The sequence below is a fragment of the Marmota monax genome, unplaced genomic scaffold, assembly GCF_021218885.2.
Source record: "Marmota monax isolate L192 unplaced genomic scaffold, Marmota_monax_Labrador192_F-V1.1 WCK01_AAM20220418_F8-fsc00033, whole genome shotgun sequence".
NCBI lineage: Eukaryota > Metazoa > Chordata > Mammalia > Rodentia > Sciuridae > Marmota > Marmota monax.
In genome coordinates this window covers 6000098-6026777 of record NW_026694282.1, presented here as the reverse complement: position 1 = coordinate 6026777, position 26680 = coordinate 6000098, and the positions used below count along the sequence as shown (strand labels likewise).

Here is a 26680-nt window from a genome sequence, read left to right as displayed (position 1 = left end):
CAGATGGAGCCCTTGCAGGACTTGGTAACACATCTGGTTTGATGCTTTGATGAACAGAGAGGCTCAATCTGTCATCATGACTCATTGCATTTCTCATTGGTATGCATTTCGGCTAGAGACTCTGCCAACCAACTTGAGAGTTTTGTCATCATCTACTTAGAAGTAAGTCCTCAATTTCATCAGAGCCAGAGCTTAACTCACTCATTTTCAAGTGATTTTGTGCAGAAATGAGATCAAAATAGAAACGATTTTGCTAAGAAGAAGTTCACTGGTTTTCTTAAGGACAAGTCTTGAAAGGGCTGATTGAAGCCCCAGAAGGAAATTGGGTTTCTTGAGAGAGAAAAAGAAACATTGTTCAGTGTAATCTGACAAGAAGGTATATTCATTCATGGTTTGGTTTTCTCAGTAATACTTTTGCCCATAGGCCAGAGTAAAATCCTTCCACTAAGCCTTTCCTGTCGCCATTATGGATGTTGATTGAATGTACACAAAAATCTATTTTGGCTGATTTAAATGTTTTGTTTTCCTGGAAGATAAAGTTAACATAAAAAACTAAATTAACATCCTAAAGCTAGCAAAAGTGCTTTTATAAATAAAGGAGAGAGGACAAAGCCTTTAAGACTTCGTCAGGTCAGAAACCTGAAGACAAACATGGAGGAAAAACACATTATTTGCTCAAACTTTGAAAATATGGATCCCAAAATTCTCCTTACATTGATAGACAGACAGCACCTGTCCTGCAGAGACAGACCAAAAGCTGACCTCAATGATCAGGACAAAGGAAATGATGCCATAGAAATTCAATTCAAAGGATCTTGCGGGAATTTAAGCGTCTGGAAGTAAGTCTGTCCTTGTCTGGCAAAGGGCACTATTGATATCACATACATTTTTAAAATTTTTAGCTATTAAAATGAAAATTTGAAAGATATTTGGGTCAAAGTCAAACATATTGCCATATTCAAGATCACTTCAGTTTCGAACTCCTTGTTCAGACCAACAACCTCCTTTGTCCTGAAGTAAACCCTCAGAACTAAATTCTACTTCTAATTTTGTTTGAATTTTTGGATTTCATTCATCATATATTCAAGGGACACTAAATTATAAATATGAGAACAAAAGTTAATGAAATGGAAAATAGAAATGCAATTTAAAAACAAAACTAAAAATTTTTTTAGACTCAGTGGCATGAATAAACCCTGAGCTAGACTGACCAAGATAAGAAAAAGAACACAAATCACCAAAATGAATAAAAAAGGAGACAGCACTAGTAATCTTACAGAGATACGAAGGATTACACAGGATTATTATGACAATTATATGGCAAAAAAAGGAATAATTTCAGATGGACAAATTCCCAAAGAATACAAGTTACTGAAATTGATTAAAAAAGAAATAGAAATTCTGAGTAGATTTCCAGAAAGTAAGAAACTTGAATTCATAATTTAGAATCTTCCCAAAAATAAAGCCCAGACTCAGATTATTTCACTGGTAAGTTTGATCAAATATTTAAATACTACAATCATTTAAAAAGTTTTTTAAGAACATAGAAGAGAGAATATTTTTGATTTATTCTATGAGGCCAGTATTACCTTGACACAAAGGGCAGACAAACACATCTCAAGAACAGAAAACCACAGACGAATATAGCTCACAAATAATTTAGCAGCAAACCAAATTCTGTCATATATTAAGAGAATTAAACATCATAAAACATCAAGCTGGGTTAACCTAGGGATGCAACATTGGTTTAATGACCAAAGATCAATTAATCTAGTATATCACATTAAAAGAATAAAGAGGAAAATCAAATGATTGTCACAAATTATACAGAGTAAACATTTGACAAAACATTCACTTATTCATGTTAAAAGCTTTTATGAAAAGAGAAATCAAAGGAAACTTCTTCTACTTGATAAAGGCCATCACAAAAAACCTACATCCAACATCATAGTTTGTATTAAAAGACTGAATTATTTGTGTCTATAATCAGTAACAGATCCTTCAGGGAATGATCTGAAGACCTGTGCAACAATGCCTCCAAAGGAATAGGTCATTAAAAACAGTTGACAGAAGATGGCCGCTGCGCATGGGGGTTGCTGAAGTGCTGAGCAGGGTGCTCAGAGCAGCAGCTTTAATCGAGATTTCGCACAGCGTGTAAGAACCCCTTCCACCATTAATCTGTAGCGGACCACTTTGCCAAGCAGCAGGAAGAACAAAGAGATCGAAAAAGAGACGCTTGGCTCCAGGACGCTTTGCCGCCCAAAGCCGCGGGTGCTTTGCTCCCATCTGCTTCCTCTTTCGCTTCGCTCCGGGCAGAAAAGGTGAATGTGTAATCAGCAGTTGATTGTAAGTACCCTAGGCAAAGAAAGCTCAGTGCGCCCTGCCCTTTTTTTTTTTGAATATTTTTTATACAGGGAGAGTTTGTGGATTGGGATCGTTGGCTGGGCTGCGGTTTCTGTGCCGAAATTCCACTCCGCGGGAGCCGCCATTTGCTTTCTGCCGGCTGTCTTGATGGCTATGGCTACATTGTCCGGCAGCCGCACCTAGAGGTTGGAGCTGGGCTGCGTGCCGAGCCCTGTTCTCCAAAGGCTGGACCGCAGCCTTGAGCGCCTGGGTCGCCTGTTTGCCGCTGCACCCTCGGGCAGAGACTGCTCTGGGGTCATTCTGCATGCCCCTGTGAGGGGACCCGTGCTTCAGAGGAAGGAGCCGGAGAGCCGCGGCGGCAGCCACTTGGGCCCTGGGGGCTGGGCACCGGTTCTTTGGCGCAGCTACGGTCTCGGACGAGAGCGGCGCCCCTGAGCGTGGCCCCGGGGAAGAGGAGACGGCGGCAGGGTTTAATTTCTAGAAATCTGGACTGGAAACAGAAGCAGCAGTTTGTATAATCCCAAAAACTTGCTTATGCCAGGAAGCTGTAAGGGCAACATGAATATCATTGAGGAGATCTAACATGGCAGCGGGCAGGAGAGATCAAGTCTCTGACCTCTTCAACTGCGCGGGCATAGGGAGCTGTAATCTGTATAAATGCTATTTGCCCAGGATCACTAGGCAATGCTGAGCTGACGTGGATCTGGGGTGTACAGTCTGGGCCCCTCAGAACACACACACCGAGCCCGGATCGGCTGCATCCAAGCTCCGGTTCGCCTGCTTCTCGTGACTCAGCACTAACAATCCCGCTGAAATAACTGGTTGGCCCTTAGGAACTTTCAGAGGTAAAAACCAACCGAGCCTTCATAGGCAGTGGCCACAGGATTGAAACGGGGATTGGGAGAGACAGTCAGGACCCACCCGTTGCACTGGTCACCCGCCAAAGGGAACGAACGGTCACCATTTACATGTGATATCACCTTGGCAGAGAACTGAGGTCACGGGCGGAAGAGATAACTGCATTGAAACCAGTGCAACAGGGCTCCCAGGAGCAGCAGACATGACGTGTAGCCAGCATTGTGGTGAGCGTCACAGGTGAGCGCGGCCTGGCTTGGGGAAACACAAGAGAAGGCCCTAGGCACTCAGGATTGGGGACCCGCCCAGTCTGTGAGGAAGAGCTGCTACACAGTGATTGGTTCCCACTTAGTGAGAGGAGAAGCTTGATCCAGTGGGCACAGCTCCACCTACTGGAAGAGAAATTAATCGAACTCTATGACTGCATTTATTATTATTATTATTATCATTTTTTTTCTTTTTCTTTTTTTTTCTTTCATTTTCAATTTTTTATTGTTGTTGTTCTTTAACTTTTTTTAATGTTTCTAATTTTTTTTAATTTTTTTATTATTATTATAATTTTTTCAATTTTAATTTTCATTATTTTTATTATCATTATTATTTTTGTAAAAAATTTTTTTCTTTTCTTTCTTTCTTTATTTTCTAACTTTTTTGTGTGTGTTTTGTTTTTGTTTCTTTTGTCTTTTCATTTCTTTTCAATTTTCTTATTCCCCCTTCCTTGAATTCTACCTGCCTACTCTCATTCTCTTTAGTGACTTCTTCCCTTCCCTTCTAATATCTTTCCTCCCAAGCATCAAATAAATTTATAAGAGTAAACAGTAACTCAGCAGTCAAGCAGAACAAGAAGTAACATGAGCAGCATAAAAAAGCAAGGAAGAAAAGGGGTACAAACAATGAAGGACAGCCTAAATATTCAGGAGGACCTAGAGTCAGCAGAAAAATGGTCATATAAAGAACTCAAGGAACACCTTAGACAGATGGAATGGAACCTTAAAGAGGATACGAGACAGCAAATCCAAGCAGTGAAAGAACACTTTGAAAATCAATTACATAAACAAATAAAAGAAGAAGTTAAGCATCTTTATCAGGAGATAGAGATTATTAAAAAAATCAAACAATAATTCTAGAAATGAAGGAAACGATAAACCAAATTAAAAACTCAATTGAGAGTATCACTAACAGAGTGGAGCAAGTAGAAGCCAGAACGTCAGATAATGAAGACAAAATATATCATCTTGAAAAGAGCCTAGCCAACTCAGAAAGGCTGGTTAAAAATCATGAGAGAAACATCCAAGAGATATGGGATAACATAAAAAAACCAAACCTACGAGTCATCAGGATAGAAGAAGGTACAGAGATTCAAACCAAGGGAATGAGTAGCCTGCTGAATGAAATAATTACAGAAAACTTTCCAGAAATAAAAAAGGGAACGGATATACAAATTTTAGATGCATACAGGACACCGAGCACACAAAATCACAGTAGACCAACGCCAAGACACATTGTTATGAAGATATCCAATATACAGAACAAAGAGAAAATATTAAAAGCTACAAGAGAAAAGAGGCAGATTACATTCAGGGGTAAACCAATAAGGTTAACAACGGATTTTTCATCACAGACGCTGAAAGCGAGAAGATCCTGGAACAACGTATTTCAAACACTGAAAGACAATGGATGCCAACCAAGAATTCTGTATCCAGCAAAATTAAGCTTCAGGTATGACAACGAAATAAAAATCTTTCATGACAAACAAAAGCTGAAAGAATTTGCAGCCAGAAAACCAGCATTGCAAAGCATCTTGAGCAAAACACTACACAAGGAAGAAATGAAAAACAATAACCAAAACCATCAGTGGGAAGTGCCTCTATAAAAACAGAGGGCGGGGGGAAAGCTAACCATGGAGAAACAAACTAAATTAAATTTAAAAAAAAGAAGATAAATAATCAAACATGGCTGGAAGTACAAACCATATATCAATAGTAACTCTAAACGTTAATGGCTTAAACTCTCCAATAAAGCGACATAGGCTGGTAACATGGATTAAAAAAACAAATCCAACAATATGCTGCCTCCAGGAGACACATCTGATTGCAAAAGACATACACAGGCTGAAGGTGAAAGGTTGGGAAAAAATATACCACACACACGGTCCTCGTAAGCAAGCAGGGGTGGCCATTCTCATATCGAATAAAATCGACTTCAAGACTAAGTTAATCAAAAGGGATAAGGAAGGACATTATATACTGTTAAAAGGAACCATTCACCAACAAGACATAACAATTATCAATATTTATGCACCAAATAATGGTGCTTCGACGTTCATAAAACAAATTCTCCTCAAGTTCAAGAATCAAATAGACCACAACACAATAATTACGGGTGACTTCAACACACCTCTCTCACCATTTGATAGATCCTCCAAACAAAAGTTGAATAAAGAAACTATAGAACTCAATATCACAATCAACAACCTAGACTTAACTGACATATATAGAATATATCAACCATCATCAGGTGGATATACTTTTTTCTCAGCAGCACATGGATCCTTCTCAAAAATAGACCATATATTATGCCATAGGGCAACCCTCAGTAAATATACAGGGGTGGAGATAATCCCATGCATTTTATCTGATCATAATGGAATGAAACTGGAAATCAATGATAAAAGAAAGAAGGAAAAATCCTACATCCCATGGAAAATGAACAATATGTTACTGAATGATCAATGGGTTACAGAAGACATAAAGGAGGAAATCAAAAAATTCTTAGAGATAAATGAAAATACAGACACAACATATCGGAATCTATGGGACACAATGAAAGCAGTTTTAAGAGGGAAATTCATTGCCTGGAGGTCATTCCTCAAAAAAAGGAAAAACCAACAAATAAAAGAGCTCACACTTCATCTCAAAGCCCTAGAAAAGGAAGAGCAAAACAACAGCAAATGTAGCAGAAGGCAAGAAATAATTAAAATCAGAGTGGAAATCAACGAAATTGAAACAAAAGAAACTATTGAAAAAATTAACAAAACTAAAAGTTGGTTCTTTGAAAAAATAAATAAGATCGACAGACCCTTAGCCATGTTAACGAAGAGAAGAAGAGAGAGAACTCAAATTACTAACATACGGGATGAAAAAGGCAATATCACAACAGACGCTACAGAAATACAGAAGACAATTAGAAATTATTTTGAAAACCTATATTCCAATAAAATAGAAGATAGTGAAGACATCGATAAATTCCTTAAGTCATATGATTTGCCCAGACTGAATCAGGAGGATACTCACAATTTAAACAGACCAATATCAATAGATGAATTAGAAGAAGCAATCAAAAGACTTCCAACCAAGACAAGCCCAGGACCAGATGGTATACAGCGGAGTTTTACAAAACCTTTAAGGAAGAATTACTACCAATACTTTTCAAGCTATTTCAGGAAATAGAAAAAGAGGGAGCTCTGCCAAATTCATTCTATGAGGCCAACATCACCCTGATTCCAAAACCAGACAAAGACACCTCAAAGAAAGAAAACTACAGACGAATATCTCTGATGAACCTAGATGCAAAAATCCTCAATAAAATTCTGGTGAATCGGATACAAAGGCACATCAAAAAAATTGTGCCCCATGATCAAGTAGGATTCATCCCTGGGATGCAAGGATGGTTCAATATACGGAAATCAATAAATGTTATTCTCCACATCAATAGACTTAAAGATAAGAACCATATGATCATCTCAATAGACGCAGAAAAAGCATTCGACAAAGTACTGCATCCCTTTATGTTCAAAACATTAGAAAAACTAGGAATAACAGGAACTTACCTCGACATAGTAAAAGCTATATATGCTAAGACTCAGGCTAGCATCATTCTCAATGGAGAAAAATTGAAGGCATTCCCCTAAAATCTGGAACAAGACAGGGATGCCCTCTATCACCACTTCTATTCAATATAGTTCTCGAAACACTGGCCAGAGCAATTAGACAGACGAAAGAAATTAAAGGCATAAAAATAGGAAAGGAAGAACTTAAATTATCACTATTTGCAGATGACATGATTCTATACCTAGAAGACCCAAAAGGATCTACAAAAAAACTACTAGAACTAATAAATGAATTCAGCAAAGTGGCAGGATATAAAATCAACACGCATAAATCAAAGGCATTTCTGTATATCAGTGACAAAACTTCTGAAACGGAAATGAGGAAAAACACTCCATTCACAATATCCTCAAAAAAAATAAAATACTTGGGAATCAACCTAACAAAAGAGGTGAAGGACTTATACAATGAAAACTACAAAACCCTAAAAAGAGAAGTAGAAGAAGATCTTAGAAGATGGAAAAATATACCCTGTTCATGGATAGGCAGAACTAACATCATCAAAATGGCGATATTACCAAAAGTTCTCTATAGGTTTAATGCAATGCCAATCAAAATCCCAATGGCATTTCTTGTAGAAATATATAAGGCAATCATGAAATTCATATGGGAAAATAAAAGACCAAGAATAGCAAAAGCAACTCTAAGCAGGAAGTGTGAATCAGGTGGTATAGTGATACCGGATTTAAAACTATATTACAGAGCAATAGTAACAAAACCAGCATGGTACTGGTACCAAAACAGGCGGGTGGACCAATGGTACAGAATAGAGGACACAGAGACTAATCCACAAAGCTACAGCTATCTTATATTTGATAAAGGAACTAAAAGCATGCAATGGAGGAAGGATAGCATCTTCAACAAATGGTGTTGGGAAAACTGGAAATCCATACGCAACAAAATGAAACTGAATCCCCTCCTCTCGCCATGCACAAAAGTTAACTCAAAGTGGATCAAGGAGCTAGATATCAAATCAGAGACTCTACGTCTGATAGAAGAAAAAGTTGGCTCCGATCTACATATTGTGGGGTCGGGCTCCAAATTCCTTAATAGGACACCCATAGCACAAAAGTTAATAACAAGAATCAACAAATGGGATCTACTTAAACTGAAAAGTTTTTTCTCAGCAAGAGAAAAAATAAGAGAGGTAAATAGGGAGCCTACATCATGGGAAAAAATTTTTACTCCTCACACTTCAGATAGAGCCCTAATATACAGAGTATACAAAGAACTCAAAAAATTAAACAATAAGAAAACAAATAACCCAATCAACAAATGGGCCAAGGACCTGAACAGACACTTCTCAGAGGAGGACATACAATCAATCAACAAGTACATGAAAAAATGCTCACCATCTCTAGCAGTCAGAGAAATGCAAATCAAAACCACCCTAAGATACCATCTCACTCCAGTAAGATTGGCAGCCATTATAAAGTCAAACAACAACAAGTGCTGCAGAGGATGTGGGGAAAAGGGGACTCTTGTACATTGCTGGTGGGACTGCAAACTGGTGCAGCCAATTTGGAAAGCAGTATGGAGATTCCTGGGAAAGCTGGGAATGGAACCACCATTTGACCCAGCTATTGCCCTTCTCGGACTATTCCCTGAAGACCTTAAAAGAGCGTACTACAGGGATACTGCTACATCGATGTTCATAGCAGCACAATTCACAATCGCTAGACTGTGGAACCAACCCAGATGCCCTTCAATAGATGAATGGATAAAAATAATGTGGCATTTATACACAATGGAGTATTATACAAAAATGACAAAATTATAAAAAATGACAAAATCATGGAATTTGCAGGGAAATGGATGGCACTAGAGCAGATTATGCTTAGTGAAGCTAGCCAATCCCTAAAAAACAAATACCAAATGTCTTCTTTGATATAATGAGAGCAACTAAGAACAAAGCAGGGAGGTAGAGCAGGAAGAAAAGATTAACATTAAACAGATACATGAGGTGGGAGGGAAAGGGAGAGAAAAGGGAAATTGCGTGGTAATGGAGGGAGATCCTCATTGTTATACAAAATTACATATAAGAGGTTGTGAGGGGAATGGGAAAATAAATAAGGAGAGAAATGAATTACAGTAGATGGGGTAGAGAGAGAAGATGGGAGGGGAGGGGAGGGGAGATAGTAGAGGATAGGAAAGGTAGCAGAATACAACAGTTACTAATAGGGCATTATGTAAAAATGTAGATGTGTAACCGACGTGATTCTGCAATCTGTATTTGGGGTAAAATTGGGAGTTCAAAACCCACCTGAATCAAATGTATGAAATATGATATGTCAAGAGGTTTGTAATGTTTTGAGCAACCAATAAAAAAAAAACACAGTTGACATGTTTATCATGTTATTTGCTCTTTACACTGGCTAGAACTTCTAGTATAATCATCAATAGAAGTAATAATAATTATACTAGAAGTTCTAGCCAGTGTAAAGAGCAAATAACATGATAAAGGCATCCAGATTGGAAAGGTAAAAGCACCACTGACTTTATTCAAAGTTGACATGATTTCATATGCAGAAAATCCTAACCAAACATACAACACGCACATATGCACACACACATGCACACACAAACACACACAAACATTCTAGAACTAAGAAGTGAGTTGAGCAAGGTTTCAGGATACTGGCTCAATGTACAAAAATTGATTGTATTTGTATACATTAGCAACAAACAATCTTAAAATTAAATTAACAAATCAATTTCATTTATACTAGCTTTGAAAAGACTAAAATAGTTGTAACAAATAAGTATAAAATTTGTATCTGTAAACTACAAAATATTTGAAGAAGTACAAAGATACCCAATGTTTATGGATTGGAAAAGTAAATATTGATGTGATAGATTGAATAATGAACTCCAAAAGATGTGTACATCCAATCTGCAGAACCTGTGAATTTGTACCCTACCTAGTAAATGTGACTTGGCAGGTATGATTGAGGATTTGAGGATGGGGAGATTTTCCTATATTGTTGAGATGGACCCATGTCATTTCAGAGACTAATAAGAGAAAGATAAGATCAAATTCTGTGTAGGAGATACAACAATGGAAGCAAGATAATATAGCCATGCAAAGAAGGGACCAAAAGCCAGTGAATGCAGGTGGGCTCTGAAGCTCTCTCTGAAGCTCTTCAGCTTCCAGACAAAGAAAGGGGTTCTCCCCTTAGAGCCTGCAGGAGCCAGTTCTGCACCACCTCAGCATTAGCACTATGAACTGATTTTGGACTTCTTGCCTATAGAACTATAAGAAAATTAAATTGTGATAAGTCATTAGGTGTGTAATATTCTGTTATAACAGCATCAGGAAATTAAATAATTGTTAAGATGAAAATTTTTTTCCCAAATTGATTTATCTAGATTCAGCAAAATCCCAATGAAAATTCTGTGATTCTTTTGTAGAAGCTGAAAAGCTGTTCCTAAAGTGTACATGCAGGCAAAAGACCTATAATACATAAAACAGTTGTGAAAAAAATGCAGTTGAAAGGCTAACACTAACTGATTCAAAACTTACTATATAGCTACTGTGATCAAGATAGTGTGGTATTTGTCTAAGGATAGTCATATAAAACAATGAAGTATAACAGAGGGCCTACAAATAAACATTATGATCAGTTGAGTTTTGAGGTTTGGCAAAGGTGCCAGACCATTCATTGTATGAGAAGATAGTGTGCTTAGTGAATAAGTTTGGGACAATTGTATATTCATATTCAAGAAGAAAAATCTCAGAGGTGTGTTCAGATGGTGGGGGATCATCTCTCCACAGAAACAACAGTATATACACAGCTATTCACACAATGAAGCTAAGGAAGGAGTAGGGCTAAGAAAGGCATAGCTCAGTGGCAGAGAACTTGCCTAGCATTATCAAGGCCCTGAGTTACATCTCCAGCACCAAAAAGAGACAAGGAAACCAAGTGAGATATTATAATAATTAGAAAAGATCCCTTGAAGAAGACAGAAAGCAGAGTTCCCTGAATCACCTCATGTCCAATTCCAAGCAGCACAATATGGAAAAAGATGCTTCCTGATGGAGAAGTAATAAAGTCCAGGCTCTAGATTTGGAACCCAGGACCAGACCCCACATGGTGAAACCCAGTAGTGGGCAGACCCTGTTGGCTCACACCTCCAAACCAGTACCCAAGGATGGAGTCTCTGGACCTGCATTAGCCTGGCAACCAAAGGATCATCTCCCATCCACTGGGAGTAGGATAGGGAATTAAGCACAGGACTTTGCCTTGGAATTCAGCAACAAGCTGGTGAAACTTAACACTGGACAAATCTCAACAGAACCCTGTTCCCCAGGCCGGTGTCTATGGCCAGAGCCTCTGGACTTCCTCTTTTGCTGTGGAGACCTGTGACCCCAAGAGGACAGACTTGTATTCCAGCCACAAATATACCATAGCAGCTGGCAGGTCATAGCAGTACAGACCTAGGTTCTATCTTAGTGCTACAATGGTCTCAGCAGACTTTGGCATCTGGGCGCAAACCAGGGTTTCAAAATGGATGACCTGGGGATTGCCCACTTTGTCTTTGTCCCAATTCAGGCAACACAACATGAAAAGAGTCATTGTCTACTTGGGGGAAGAAGAGGAAGGCAGGCACAAGTTACTGTTTAAGAACTAGAACTGGTTCCTACCTGATGAGGTTCAGTGCTGGCAGAATCCTGTGTTACCTGACCACTGACCAATGAGTATGGATGATGTATCTAGACTCATCTGACTCCAGGGAGAGGCTTTCAGGGACATAATACTCTTTTGGGCACTTCCTGAAACCATCCACAACATGCAACTGTAGATTTGCAACAAACTTGGGCATAGGGCTCTCTCCAGTACTGGAATAGCAGCAGTGATCACAGACACAGAGAACATAAGCAGCTGACTGAGAATTTCTAGAGAAACAGGCACAAAAACAAAGGCAGATTACAAAGTGTAGAACAAGTATCTAATCCTTCAAAGAAGATGTTGTCATACACTAACAAGGATCAAGTCCTTTCAGGGAAAACACCTAACAGACAAAATAAGGCAATAAAACCAACTATAAATCAAATACATATGAACTCAAAGAATTTAAAAGAGCTGTTTGAAGAAAACTCAACAATCTTCAAGAAAACTCAGAGGAACAATGTAGTACTTTATCAGAGAACCTTAACAAAGAGAAGTAATTAAAAAAATAAAACCAGAAATCCTTTATCGGAGAAGTACACAGATTGGAATGAAAAATATAAAAGAAGACATCAAGGACAAAGTAGGTCAAGTAGAAGAAAGAATCACTGAGCTTAAATACCATATACTTGAAAATAAACAGTTGCTGGGGTGAGCTCAATAAGAGCTCAAACCATAAAGGGTCTGAAACAACCAAAAGGACAAAAATCCTTGTGGCCTTGGATTAGATGAGTTGTTCTTTGACAAGATAGCAAAAATGTTAGTCCTAAAAAGAAAAATATGATAAATTGGAATTTATTAAAATAAAACAACTCACGTGCTTTAAAATATATCACTGAAAAAAATCAAAATAGTCCACAGACTGGGAGAAACTATTGATAAATTACAAATAAGTTAAGAACCTGGATCCAGAGTATATAAATAACACAATGCAATAAGAGAAATGACTCAGAAGTGGACAAAAACCATAAATAGACATTTCATCTTAAAAAATTAGTGAAAGGGGGCTGGGGATGTGGCTCAAGTGGTAGCGCACTCACCTGGCATGCATGCGGCCTGGGTTCGATCCTCAGCACCACGTACAAACAAAGATGTTGTGTCCGCCGAAAACTAAAAACATTAAAATTCTCTCTCTCCCTCTCTCTCTCTCAAAAAAAAAAAAATTAGTGAAAGGGAAATGACCACATGAAAAAACATATACTCAACATCATTGCTTATCAGGGACATGCCTGTTAAAATTACCATGATGCACTAATTAAAACCCCCCAAATTGGCACAAAGAGGCAAGCATTGCGAAGTATTGGTATGTATGTGGAGAAACTTGAGCCCTCGTGCATTGTGGGAGGAGTACAAAATATTTAAGCACTTTGGAAAGCAGTTTGGTAGTTTCTTAAAAGTGGTACATAATGTCCCCAGACATTCTACTGCCAAGAAATCTACCCTAAAAAAAATTAAAACATGTTCAGAGCTTGAAGATGGCAGATTAACATGAGGCAGCATTTGTCTTTGCTTGGCTATCCAGAACTTAAACAGTAGGAATATCATGTTTCCCAAAGACTTAGAGTGAAAAATCCTGAGACTAAAGGGGAAGTCTGCCCTAGCTGAACCAGAACTATTTGATTCATTAATTGGAAAATTAAAAAAAAAATCTCCATTGGAGTTTATCAATTATCTGCCAAAAGCTGATCCAGGAGCCATCTTGGGACTACAGCATGGTGGAACCTACTGAAACTGGAAACCCAAATTCATGAGTTTGCAGCTAGGTTTGTGAGGGCCTGTCTGAACCTAGAAAAACTGTAGAAAGTCAGAAACTGTGAGCATTTCACTAGGAAAAACACAGATTAGAGAGACTAGAGACAGCTGGGCTCTCCCCAGCTCTGTGAGTCCTGAGGCTCATAGGGACTCAGGGATGGCTACAGTGGGTCAGAGTAAGAAGGGCAGAAAATAGTTTGAGGGCATTGTGCCCTCAGTTGCCCAGTGAACTAGTCCAGCATCTACTGGGTTCAGGGACCTACCTGGGGCCAGCATTCACTGGGACTCAGTACCAGCCTGGTCCCTGACCCCCTTCCAGTCTGGCATCTGCAGGTCCCTGCATCCTGCCATATCTGATATAAGTTTAGCACCCAACAAGGCCCTCTGGCTCCCCAGTCCCCCAACCTCTCCCTAGACATCAATCCAGCCCATCACTCACAGCTTCATTGCAAGCCCATGGGTCCCAGGGACCAGCCTTGACCCACCTAGTGCAGAACAGCTAGGCCCCCAATGTGGTCGGGCCTCAACTTGCCCCACATGCCACTGAGCCATAACACCCACCTGGTCCAGAACACAGCTTCATGACCAGCCTTCAGGTCATGGTACTCAGCCCTTAGGACTGGCTGGGAGAGAAGCACCTGACTACGAATTCAAAATGGTGGGGGCAAGAGAGACTGAGTTTGGAGACTGAATCAGAGACCAGGAATTGTGAGGTCCACAGGCAACATAGTGGACTAAGAACAGGCTCCTACACCACACGAGTGGAACCCAAAGAAGATTCTTGGGGTGCAGTCTACCAGCACAGACCAGCAATTGATTGGCCCTGGAGGTGCACTTACTTAAAAATCTCCAAACCAATCGACATTCAGCTAAGAGACTGGAACATACCTAAGCCTACAGCCTGCCTTCAGGAGTTTTGCCTCCAGGATTAACCCTTCCTCCATAGAAACCCCACCCACCTGTAGGGTAGAACAAGCATCAAACTCCAGACAACCCCACCTAACTGATAAGAAAGGAAGCTGAGAAACTTTTGAACTCCAATGGAAACAACTGTTCAATTTTTCAAGAACTTTTCCTTCTTTTTTCCCTCTCACATTTTTTACAATTTTTTAAACCAATTATTTTTCATGTATCAGTTTATTTAAGACTAAGATGTCTAAATACATTTCAGTTTTGTATACTTTTATTTATACTTTTTTCTATTTTTAATTTTTATTTTATATATATTTTCTCTCATTTATCTATTTTCCTTGATTCTCTTTATTTTCTTCTTTTAATAGCCAACTTCTATTATTCCATTTTTCACTCTTTCTATAATTTTTTACTTCTATATTCTTTCCTCCTTCCTCATAAACATCATATCCTACACCATTTCTTTGTCCACCATTTGAAATTGTAAACTCTTTTGCAAACTTACTGTTTTTATTGTAGGCAATAACTGAACACATCATTTCTGCTTATTACAACAAAAGTGTAGATGTCATAGTAGGAGCTACTTGGTTTAAGACTGTATATTGTTTGCTTTGGTTGCTGTTATTATTTCTCTCCCCCTTAAAGGTGAGGGAATGGAAGCCTTCAGGGACACTATAAGTCTACAGGGTAGAAACTCTACTGCCTCAAATCCATACAGCTACATGGGTAGACACACAAACAACATGAAAAAACAAGGGGGAAAAATCACCCAAAACAAATCAAGATGCACAGTAATAGAACCCATTGACACCACACTGGAAGAAATGTCAGAGAAGTTTAGAATATACATAGCTAAACTGATCCATGATGTAAGGTGTGAATAGAGATAAAAATTCAGGAGGTTAAAGATCACTTCAATAAAGAGGTAGAGATTCTGAAAAGAAATTAAGCAAAAAATCCTAAAAATAAAGGAATTAATAAACCAAATTTAAAATTCAATTCAAAGCATCACCAATAGACTAGAGCACTTGGAAGACAGAACTCCAGGCAATGAAGACAAAATATATAATCTTGGAAATAAAGTTGACAATGGAAAGAAGATGTTAAGAGAACATAAACAGAATTTCTAATAAATATGGAATAAAATGAAATGATCAAATTTAAGATTTATCAGTATAGATGAAGGCACAGAGACATAAACCAAAGGAATGCACAATCTTTTCAATGAAATAATATCAGAAAATTTCCCAACCCTTAAAAATGAAATGGAAAATCAAACATAGGAGTCTTATAGAACCCTGAATGTACAAAATTACAACACATCCACACCAATGCACATTATTATGAAAATGCCTAACATACAGAATAAGGAAGGAATTTTTAAAGGCTGCCAGAGAAAATAGCCAGATTACATTTAGGGGGAACCAAGCTTGATCTCAGCTGATTTCTCAACCCAGACCCTCAAAGCTAGGAGGTCTTAGAATAATATATTCCAAGCTCTAAAAGAAAATAGATGCCAACCAATAATTCTATACCCAGCAAAATTAAGCTTCAGATTTGAGGATGAAATAAAAACTTTCCATGAAAAGCTAAAGTTAAAAGAATTCACAACTAGAAAGCCTGTACCACAAAACATTCTCAGCAAAATATTCCATGAAGTTGGAATGAAAAAAAAAGTGAAAACAAGCAAAGGGAGGAACTACACTAAAGAAATAGTCAACCAAAGAAGAAGTTACAACAAATTAAAAACCATAAATAAATCAAAATGACTGGGAATACAAATCACATCTCAATAATAACCTTGAACAAAAATGGTCTAAACTCATCAATCAAAAGACAGACTGGCAGAATGGATTAAAAAATAAGACCCAACTATATACTGCCTCTAAGAGACTTACCTCATACGCAAAGAGATCCACAGACTAAAGGTGAAAGGATGGGGGAAAAAAACAAACATATCACTCATCTGGATATTTATGCCCCAAACAATGGAGCATCTATATATATTAAATCCTTTTCAATTTCAAGGATCAAATAGCCAACAACACAATAATATTGGTCCCTGGGTCCTGCCAGATCTGATATAAGTTCAGCACCCAACAAGGCCCTTTGAGTGACTTTAACACACCTCTCTTACCACAGGATAGATCCTCCAAACAGCAACTAAACAAATAAATTATAGAACTAAATAATACAATCAATAATTTAGACTTAACAGACATATATAGAGTATTTCATCCATCAATGATTGAATACACTTTTTACTCAGAAGCACGCAGATCATTCCCTAAAGTAGACCATATCTTATGCCACAAAGTAATTCTTAGCAAATGCAAAAAAAAAAATAGAGATACTACCCTGCATTCTATCAGATCAAAATGGAATGAAATTATAAATCAATGATAAAATAAAAAATAGAAGATACTCTAACATTTGGAGACTAAATAATACGCTACTGAATGACCAATAAATAGCAGAAGAAATTAAGGATGAAATAAAAAAAAATACTTAGAGGCAAATGAGAATAGTGATACAACACATCAAAATCTCTGGGACATATATGAAGGCAGTGCTAATAAGAAAGTTCATTGCACTGAGCTTATTCATTAAAAGAATAGAAAATAACCAAATAAGTAACCTAACAGTATACCTCAAAGTCCTAGAAAAAGAACAAATCAATACCAAAAGCAGAAGACAGAAAATAATTAAAATCAGAGCTTAAATTAATGAAATTGAACCAAAAGAAAGAATTCAAAAATTGACAAAACAAAAAGTTGGTTGTTTTAAAAAAAAATGAAATTTATAAACCCTTAGCCCTAATGAAGAGAGAAAGAAAACTCAAATTACTAAAATTTGCGATGAAAAAGGACATTACTGAAATACAGATGATAATTAGAAACTATTTTGAAAATTTATACTGCAACAAAACAGAAAATCTTGAAGACATCAGCAATTTTCTAGAGACATATGACCTACCCAAACTGAATCAAGAGGACATACACAATTTAAACAGATCAATATCAAGCAATGAAATAGAAGACACCATCAAAAGTCTAACAACCAAGAAAAGCTCAGGACCAGATGGATTCTCAGCTGAGTTCACAAGACCTTCAAAACAGAACTAACACCAATACTCCTCAATTATTCCCTGAAATAGAAAAGGAGGGAACCATTCCTAACTCATTCTATGAAGCTAGTATTACCCCAATACCAAAACCAGACAAAGAAACATCAAGGAAAGAAAACTTCAGACCAATATCCCTGATGAACATAAATGCAAAAATTCTCAATACAATTCTAGCGAATCACATACAAAAACATATTAAAAAGATAGAGCACTGTGATCGAGTAAGGTTCATCCCAGGGATGCAAGTTTGGTTCAACATATGGAAATCAATAGAAGTAATTCATCACATCAATAGACTTAAAGACAAGAATCATATAATTATCTCAATAGATGCAGAAAAAGCATTTGAGAAAATATAGCACCCCTTCATGCTCAAAACACTAGAAAAATTAGGGATAGTAGGAACATACCTCAACATTGTAAAAGCTATCTATGCTAAGCCCAACGTCAACATCATTTTAAATAGAGAAAAATTGAAAGCATTCCCTCTAAAAATGGGAACAAGACAGGAATGCCCTCTTTCACAACTTTTATTCAACACCGTCCTTGAAACTCTAGCCAGAGCAGTTATACATAAGAAAGAAATTACAAGGAAAAGGAAAACTCAAATTATCCCTATTTGCTGATGACATTAATCTAAATTTAAAAGACTGAAAAGTTTCTAACAGGAAACTTCTAGAGCTCATAAATAAATTCAGCAAAGTAACAGGATAACACCCATAAATCAAATGTGTTCCTATACATCAGTGATGAATCTACTGAAAAATAATTAGGAAAACTACCCCATTCACAATAGCTTAAAAAATATATTTGAAAAATCAATCTAACAAAAGAGGTGAAATACCTCTACAATGAAAACTACAGAACACTAAAGAAAGAAGTTGAAGACCTTGGAAGGTGAAAAGATCTCTCATGCTCTTGGATAGAAAGAATTAACATTATCAAAATGGCCATACTACCAAAAGGGCTATATAGATTTAATTCAATTTCTATTAAAATCCCAATGACATTCTTAATAGAAATAGAAAAAGCAGTCATTAAATTCATTTGGAAAAATAAAAGACCCAGAATAGTCAAAGTGATCCTTAGCAAGAAAAGTGAAGCAGGAGGCATCACACTACCAGACCTTAAATTATACTATAGAGCTAAACAAAATGGCATGGTATTGGCACCAAAACAGACACCTAGACCAATGGTTCAAAATAAAGGACACAGAGACAAACCCACATGAATAGTTATTGCATACTAGACAAAGGTGCCAAAAACATTCATTAGGGAAGACATAGCCTCTTCAACAAATAGTGCCAGGAAAACTAGAAACCCATACGTAGCAAAATTAAATTAAAGCTCCATTTCTCTTCCTGCACAAAACTCAATTCAAAGTGGATCAAAGACTTAGGCAATAGAACAGAGAACCTGCATCAACTAGAAGAAAAAGTAGGCCTAAATCTATATCATATTGGCTTAGGAACTGACTTCCTTAACAAGACTCTGAAAGCACAATAAGTAAAATCAAGAATTAATAAATGGAAAGAAATCAAACTAAAAAGCTTCTTCACAGCAAAGGAAACAATCCAGAACATGAAGAGAGAACCTACAGAATGAGAGAAAATCTTTGCACCTGCACCTCAGATAGAGCATAAATCTCCAGGATATATAAAGAACTCAAAAATCTAAACACCAAAAAGGAAAAAAAAGAAAAACCCAAAAGAACAAACAAACAAACAAAATAACTCAATCAATAAATGAGCAAAGGAACTGAACAAGTACTTCACAGAAGAAGAAATATGATCAATCAACAAATATATGAAAAAATGTTCAACATCACTGGCAATTAGAGAAATGCAGATTAAAACTACACTTAGATTTCATCTCACTCCAGTCAGAAGGGCAATTATCAAGAATACAAGTAACAATAATTGTTAGTGAGGATGTGGGGGAAAATGTTCACTCATATATTGCTGGTGGAACTGCAAATTGGCACAACAACTCTAGAAAGCAGTATGGAGATTCCTGAGAAAACTTGGAATAAAACCACCATTTGACTCAGTTATTCCATTCCTTGGTTTATATCCAAAGGACTTAAAAGCAGCATACTACAGTGATACAGACACATCAATGTTTATAGCAGCTCAACTTTAACAATAGCTAACCTATGGAATCAACCTAGGTGCCCTTCAACAGATGAATTCATAAAGAAAATGTGGTATATATATACAATAAAATATTACTCAGCCATAAAGAAGAACAAAATTATGGCATTTTGCCAGTAAGAATAACATGTTAAGTGAAATAAACTAATCCCCCCAAACCCAAAAGCCAAATGTTTTCTCTGATATGCAGATGCTAATTCACAATGGTGAGTGTAGAGAAGGATGGAATTACTTAGGATTAGTCAAAGAGGAATAAAGCAAAAGGAGGGGGAATGTGAGTAAGAAAGACAGTAGAATGAATTGAACATTTCTATCCTATGTGCATATATGATTACATGACCAATGTAATTCTACATCATGTACAACCAGAAGAATGAAAAATTATACACCATATATGTGTAATATGTCAAAATACATTCTACTATCATGTATAACTAATTAGAACAAATAAAAAAATTTTAAAAAGAAAACATCTGCTCATATGAGCCCTTGTACATGAAAGATCACAGTAGCCAGAACCTGGAAACTATCAAGTATCCATCATCTGGCAACTAGACCAACATATCATGTAGTATACACATAAACTGGAAACTGATTCAGCAATTTAAAAAAGGAAGGAATGTCATGAAACATCAATATATGCTTCAACATAGATAAACCTCAGTTTGTGCTAAGCTGAAGGAACCATGTGACTTCATTCATATGAAATATTCAGATCATTCAAATTTGTGGAAACCAAGCAGATATGTGGTTGCCTGTGCCTGCAGTGGAAGAAAACGTTAACTGAAAACAGCTTAAGGGACTTTGGGACTTATTCTAAAACTGGATTTTAGTGATGATGGCACCACTTTGTAGATGGCTAAAAATCACTGTACGAGACACTTTGTATGGATGAATTTTATGATATGTAAACTATACATTAATAAAGCTACAAATAAAAGGTTATGTATACTCGTGAGGAAGTATCATTGCTTACACATATTAAATATAATTTTAAATCATTAACTATTCTGATGGCTGCTTAATAGATTTAGCTATTTTGAAATCTTCCTGGTGGGCAGGCATTTGTATAATTTTGTGGAGCATTCTTATAAAGAGCTGAGAAGCAACAGCCCTCTATTATCACATTCATCCTCTAAGAAAAGCAACTTTGTTGCTATTTAGACTTGAGCCCTCTCCTCTGGGATAACAGCCTACTGTGAACATAATAACTAACTGAGTTCTGATCTCATTTACATATATTAGTTGTTTTCTTTTTCTTTCACAGCAACCTCTTAAGAACTTTCTATATCTAAATCTATCACAGAAATATTCACTTTAACTATCCTTGATTGTTGATGGAATTTCCTCTCAATGTTTGGATCTTCACCATTTAGATTGGTGCCAGCTATATTTATGTCTTCTTGGAATCATAACATCCCAGACAGAAGGATGAAGAGGTTTGGTTACTTGACAGAAAGCCTATAGCATAGAAACAATCATTTCTAGGCTGGAGACAATAAACCAGGGAGTAAATTGCATTCTCATACAACTAATTTATGATGAGTTTCATTTTTAAGAATATATATATATAAATCTTTTTTAAATTGTTGCTTTATTTCTCAATTGAAACACTGACCAACTTGGATCATAAATAATACACTCTTTCATTAACAAATATTGTTAAAACTTAAATCTTGTCTTCTATTTTCAGCAGAATCTCTTCATATACAACTTTAAGTTAACTGAATTGAGTCATAAAGCTTTAACAAAATAATAATTTTTAAAACTTAGAGTACTGTAAAAATATTCTTATGTATTAATGATACCTCCAGTTACCTTAATGAGTCTTGCTTCCCCCAGTGCTGTTCAGGCCAGTGTAGAGTAGAAAGTAAGAGGCCTTATTTAAAGGATAGTAGAACAGACTTCTCCCCTGGAGGAAGAAGGGGATCCTAAAGGTGAAAGGCAGAATCCACGGGTTGAGGAAGTCCCATCCCTTTTATATCTGAAGTTTTCTTTGTCCCTCTACATTCCTCTCCTTTATCTTGTTTATTTCCCTTCATCCTGCATGTGATGGGGGATGCAGGTGGGAAGGCCAAAAGCTGGGAAACAGGTGGGCTGATGGTGTGAGGAAGGAGTGATCTCAGGCAGGAAGTGGGTCCAGGGCAAGTTAATTAGCAATTCTCCATTTGCTAGGAGTTGCTCCATTAATAGTTCTTTAGGATGGGCAGAATAGGCCTGGCTTTGGAAACACTAACATTTCAATCTCCCAAATGCAGTTTCTGATTTCCCAGACTCAAATCATACTCAATTTTCTGTATTAAACCTGATATCAGACCTGATTTATCTAACTACCTATCTTTAAAGCTGGCTTCATTGATATACTTTACATTATCAGAGACATTTCACATGTGTATAGATGTGTATCTTTATGGATGTATTCCTCCTTCACGGACAATAGATTTTTTAAGCGTAATTTGGTTCTCTGTGTTCTGGGTTTTTTTCTTGCCTCAGCCACTGAAGAGTCTAGCCCCAAACACAGAGCAGAGACACAGCAAGGGCACATGACCAGGAAACCCTCCTCTGATTCCCCCTTCCCAAAGGGTCTCTGCGCACCAGTGCCCATTGGTCTTCTGCCACACGACCACCTCCCTAGGGGGCAGTCATTTCCTTCACACCTGCCTCCTCCTTATCCATGTTTTATTCATCCACATATCCCCAAGGCCTGCAGCAACTCTGGAACTCAATAAATATGGCCCTTGAATAGCAACTAGTCAGAATTCAGATTGTTTTAGGTCAACATTTATTGAACATCTGCTATTCAATAAATGTTCAGGTCAAGTATGGAACACAAAATAAGTGGACACAGCTCCACCGACCACAGGAACTTAAGTGTATCCCAATTTAAATAATGAAGAATGATCTTTTTTTTTTAAGAATGATCTTTTGTGGTTAGAAGATTTTTATGTTTTAACTCACCATCTCTAAGTAAATTGTGAATAACTTAGAAACTAAAAAATCTAAGTACCTATTTGTAATGCTTATTATGTGATTATATTTCTATAGTTCTGAAATATTAATAGTTTCTAACTCTTACCTGGGACCATCATAAGCACTTAACATATAATACTGTGCCATTTATACATAACAATTTTCATATACTACCATATATACACTATATACATATATGAGTTATGGATAATACTTTACCTACACTACTATATATAGCATTTACTCTCCACATCAATACTACTCTTTCCCCCATTTTATAGATGAGGAAAGTTAAGTAACTTGTACAGGGAACAACTTAGAAGATCACAGAGTCAGAATCTGAACTCACTCATTTTCTCCCCTGAGTTTTAGCATTAAATTTTTAGCTAATCTACAGTTAAAACCTCCACACCAGTACATGTTTAATGTCATCAAGTTCACTTGTGTCTAAATTCAGAAAAATCCATTTGTTCTGAATAGTGTAAATAGTAACACAAAGGCTTATAGCACAGTCTGATCCCACGCAATAATTGTGGTTACAAGGGATTTGCTGATAGCTGTCAAAATTGAATTGCAGCTTCCTATTGAAAAAGAGAAGTCCTCCAACAATCAGATTCAAAGCTGGGATCAAGCTCCGCAGTCAGCCTAGGTCGACAGCTTCTTTCATCCAAACATAAAATTACCAGACAATTACTGTGGGTTCCATGAACTCACCACATACTCATTCAAGCAAATGAGGTCACTGTTTACAGGTGTGAATAAAAAGTGGAATTCGTCCAAATAAATTCACATTTATGTAGTAGATTATGAAATAGATTAAGATGGTGAATAAGTACTCACATGGGGGAGCAAATTAAATGTGCCTTTGGTGTAAGCTCCAAGTTTTCCCCCATGTGGATAATTGTTTGTATTAGTGATGCAATGATCATTTTTACTTTACCTGCTTTCCATAAGCAATTGAGAAAATTGCCTCAAGTGTATTTATGTTCATGTGTGTGAGTATATATACACACACACACATATATATACACACATATCTATATATGAATGTGTATTCTGTATATATAGTGTATATACATTCTTATGTATCTATTCTGTGTAAATATATTTGTGTGTGTATATATATACATATGTTATATAGTATGTGTGTGTATATATATATGTATATGTGTGTGTGTGTGTATATATATATATATATATATATATATATATATATATATATATATTTTGCAAGAACCAGAAAGAGGAGGGAGAAATTTATATCAGTAAACACTGAGAAGGTAGGTTAATGCAATTCAGAGGTACATTTGGCATTGACCTTTTATTAGGTAATCAGGACTAAACGAGAAACATTATAAATTACATAGTTTGTATTATTTGATACAATAATGTAGTGTATTCTTTATGACCCACAATGGTTTTGCTAACATTACATTCTAACAGGAACTTCTTCCCAGAATATATCAGTAAGGAACAATAGTAAATTAACAGATGGATAGAAGTCTTATTAAAAAATGAACTTACAGACATGGCGGCTCCGCTGGGTGGTATGTTCTCCGGGCAGCCGCCGGGCCCCCCGCAACCCGCGCCGGGACTCCCGGGCCAGGCTTTGCTTCTTCAGGCAGCGCCCGGCGCGCCGAGGACTTCTGGCAGCACCTTGGTGGACGAGCTGGAGTCGTCGTTCGAGGCTTGCTTTGCTTCTCTCGTGAGTCAAGATTATGTCAATGGCACCGATCAGGAAGAAATTCGAACTGGTGTTGATCAGTGTATCCAGAAGTTTCTGGATATTGCAAGACAGACAGAATGCTTTTTTCTACAAAAAAGATTGCAGTTGTCTGTTCAGAAACCTGAGCAAGTTATAAAAGAGGACGTCTCAGAACTAAGAAATGAGTTGCAGCGGAAAGATGCGCTGGTGCAGAAGCACTTGACAAAGCTGAGGCATTGGCAGCAGGTGCTGGAGGACATCAATGTGCAGCACAAAAAGCCAGCTGAGGTCCCTCAGGGCTCCTTGGCCTACCTGGAGCAGGCATCTGCCAACATCCCTGCGCCTATGAAGCAGACCTGAGAGAGGTCTGGCCTACAAGGTAGCCTCCTGCAGACAGTTCCTCCAGACCTCTCTGTGTGGACGTGGCATTTTAGAACAGCTATTTGCTAGAGAATGAGTTGGTGTTAATTTTACCTCCACCTAAAAATTTCCCCAATTTTTATGAGCTGTTAATTACTTAGTACTTTATAAAGTGCTTGGTAGACAAAGTGAGGTTTCATTTTGTTTGTTTTGTCTGTAGCAAAGTTTAGACTATTAGTTTTCCACAGATTTTTTTTTCTTGGCTTTTTGCTTGTTTTAAAAATTTTATGTAGTTTATATATAGTTTTTTCCCCCCAGTTGTTAGTTTGCTATGATCCGAGGGGGAAAATTAAAGTACTCCTAGAATGAGGGGAGAAGGAATTTGGTTTTTGGTCTTTTATGATTACTACACATCCATGGTAGTACAGAAAAATACGTAAATTTGCTATCTCAAGACTTTGAACTACCTCAAGAAGAGGAATCTAATGCAACATTTGTAATGCTTCCATAGCAGTACAGAGTGCAGATATTTTGTAAATATGTCAGAAAAAAGGGTTCAAGTATGCTAGGTTAGCAGAGATCCTTAAGTTGATGCTGCCTTTTGTTTGGGTGAGTGTATGTGTTATGCGGTGTTTGCTGTGTTGAGGGAGCTGTGTTGGGAGCATGACATGCTGGAGGCCTCATAGTAATGAACCAGTGTGAGTAACAGCAGACCCAGTCTCCCTAGCATGACACTGGGACACAAGTGATGGACAAGGGGTCAAAGCTTGGTCTGATTCTTTTTCTTTTGAGTTTTGTTTGCTTGTGTTTTTATTTTACTTTTTGGAGAAAAGGCAGTTTACATGAAGGAAGGTTCTTGTTCAGTGGATTTGATTCCAAGAACCTAGGGCTTTGGGGTGGAGGTGACCTGCAGAGTGATCCCCAGCTCCTTCACCTCCACCGAGAGCATGTGGATCCTCTGTGGGGAAGGTATTTTGCCCTCTTGTCAGAAGAGGTTTTCTATTTTCTGTTTTACGCAACTCTTAGATTATATCCCTCAGGCAGTACAAACACTCCTCTGTCTTCTGAATAGTCAGTAGGTCTGTGGCTGTGTCTTGGTTCATTTTGTCCTTTCCAACCCTGAAGATCCCTTCCCATGCGCCTTGATATCCACTCATGTTCCTGGTGTGGCCTGGATGCCACCTGGTCCACAAAGCCTCCACTCCATTCCAGGGCACAGGGCTTTTTTTCCTTCCACTGTCTTGTGGGTTAGTGAATGGTATCTTTTTTTTGTGCTCCTTGCTGCATTGTATGCTCATGGGAAATGGGCATTACTCCCCTGGAATATACAGGAACATGTATTTTGTACTCATTTTGTGTATACATATTACTCATTTTGTTTGTGACCTGTGAGGATGATACTTGGTTTGTGGACCTATGACCTGTGATGACTAGCCTGAGGCCAGTGTATCTCCCCTTGGTTGGAGTGTATAAGTCAAAACTTAAAAGTTATTTTTTACTCTTAGGGTTTTAACCTGGTCATCTCATGCCAGATAGAAGCTCTGATTGGCAGTTTTAGGTTTCTTGATTAAAAACCTAAATAAACGCCCAGTGTGATGGTTATGATTACATACCTGTAATCCCAGTGGCTCAGGAGGCTGAGGCAGGAGGATTGCAAGTTCAAAGCCAGCTTCAGCAAAAGCCAGGTGCTAAGCAATTCAGTGAGATCCTGTCTCTAAATAAAATACAAAATAGGGCTGGGGATGTGGCTTGAATGTCCCTGAGTTCAATCCTTGGTATCCCTGCCCCCCCCATCCCCCACAAAATAAACTAAGTTTGAGGCAATCTTTCAATGATAAAAGTGTTTTTGGTGAAAAGATCAGAAACTATTCTACTTGGTGCTTAATGAAAATGTTTTGAATGAATGTAAATACAAGTTACTGTCA

General features: G+C 37.5%; 1 protein-coding gene across 1 annotated transcript; it reads left to right on the top strand.

The window, feature by feature from the left end:
• The first annotated feature begins 24218 nt into the window (after positions 1-24218).
• Positions 24219-24943, top strand: LOC124108844 (mediator of RNA polymerase II transcription subunit 28-like). Its single transcript, XM_046467394.1, has one exon. It carries the CDS (start codon positions 24219-24221, stop codon positions 24753-24755), a length of 537 nt encoding a protein of 178 aa, XP_046323350.1. The 3' UTR covers positions 24756-24943.
• The last annotated feature ends 1737 nt before the right edge of the window (positions 24944-26680 follow it).

Coding starts and splice junctions, on each gene's coding strand:
- LOC124108844 (XM_046467394.1), top strand. CDS start 24,219: ATGGCGGCTCCGCTGGGTGGTATGTTCTCCGGGCAGCCGCCGGGCCCC.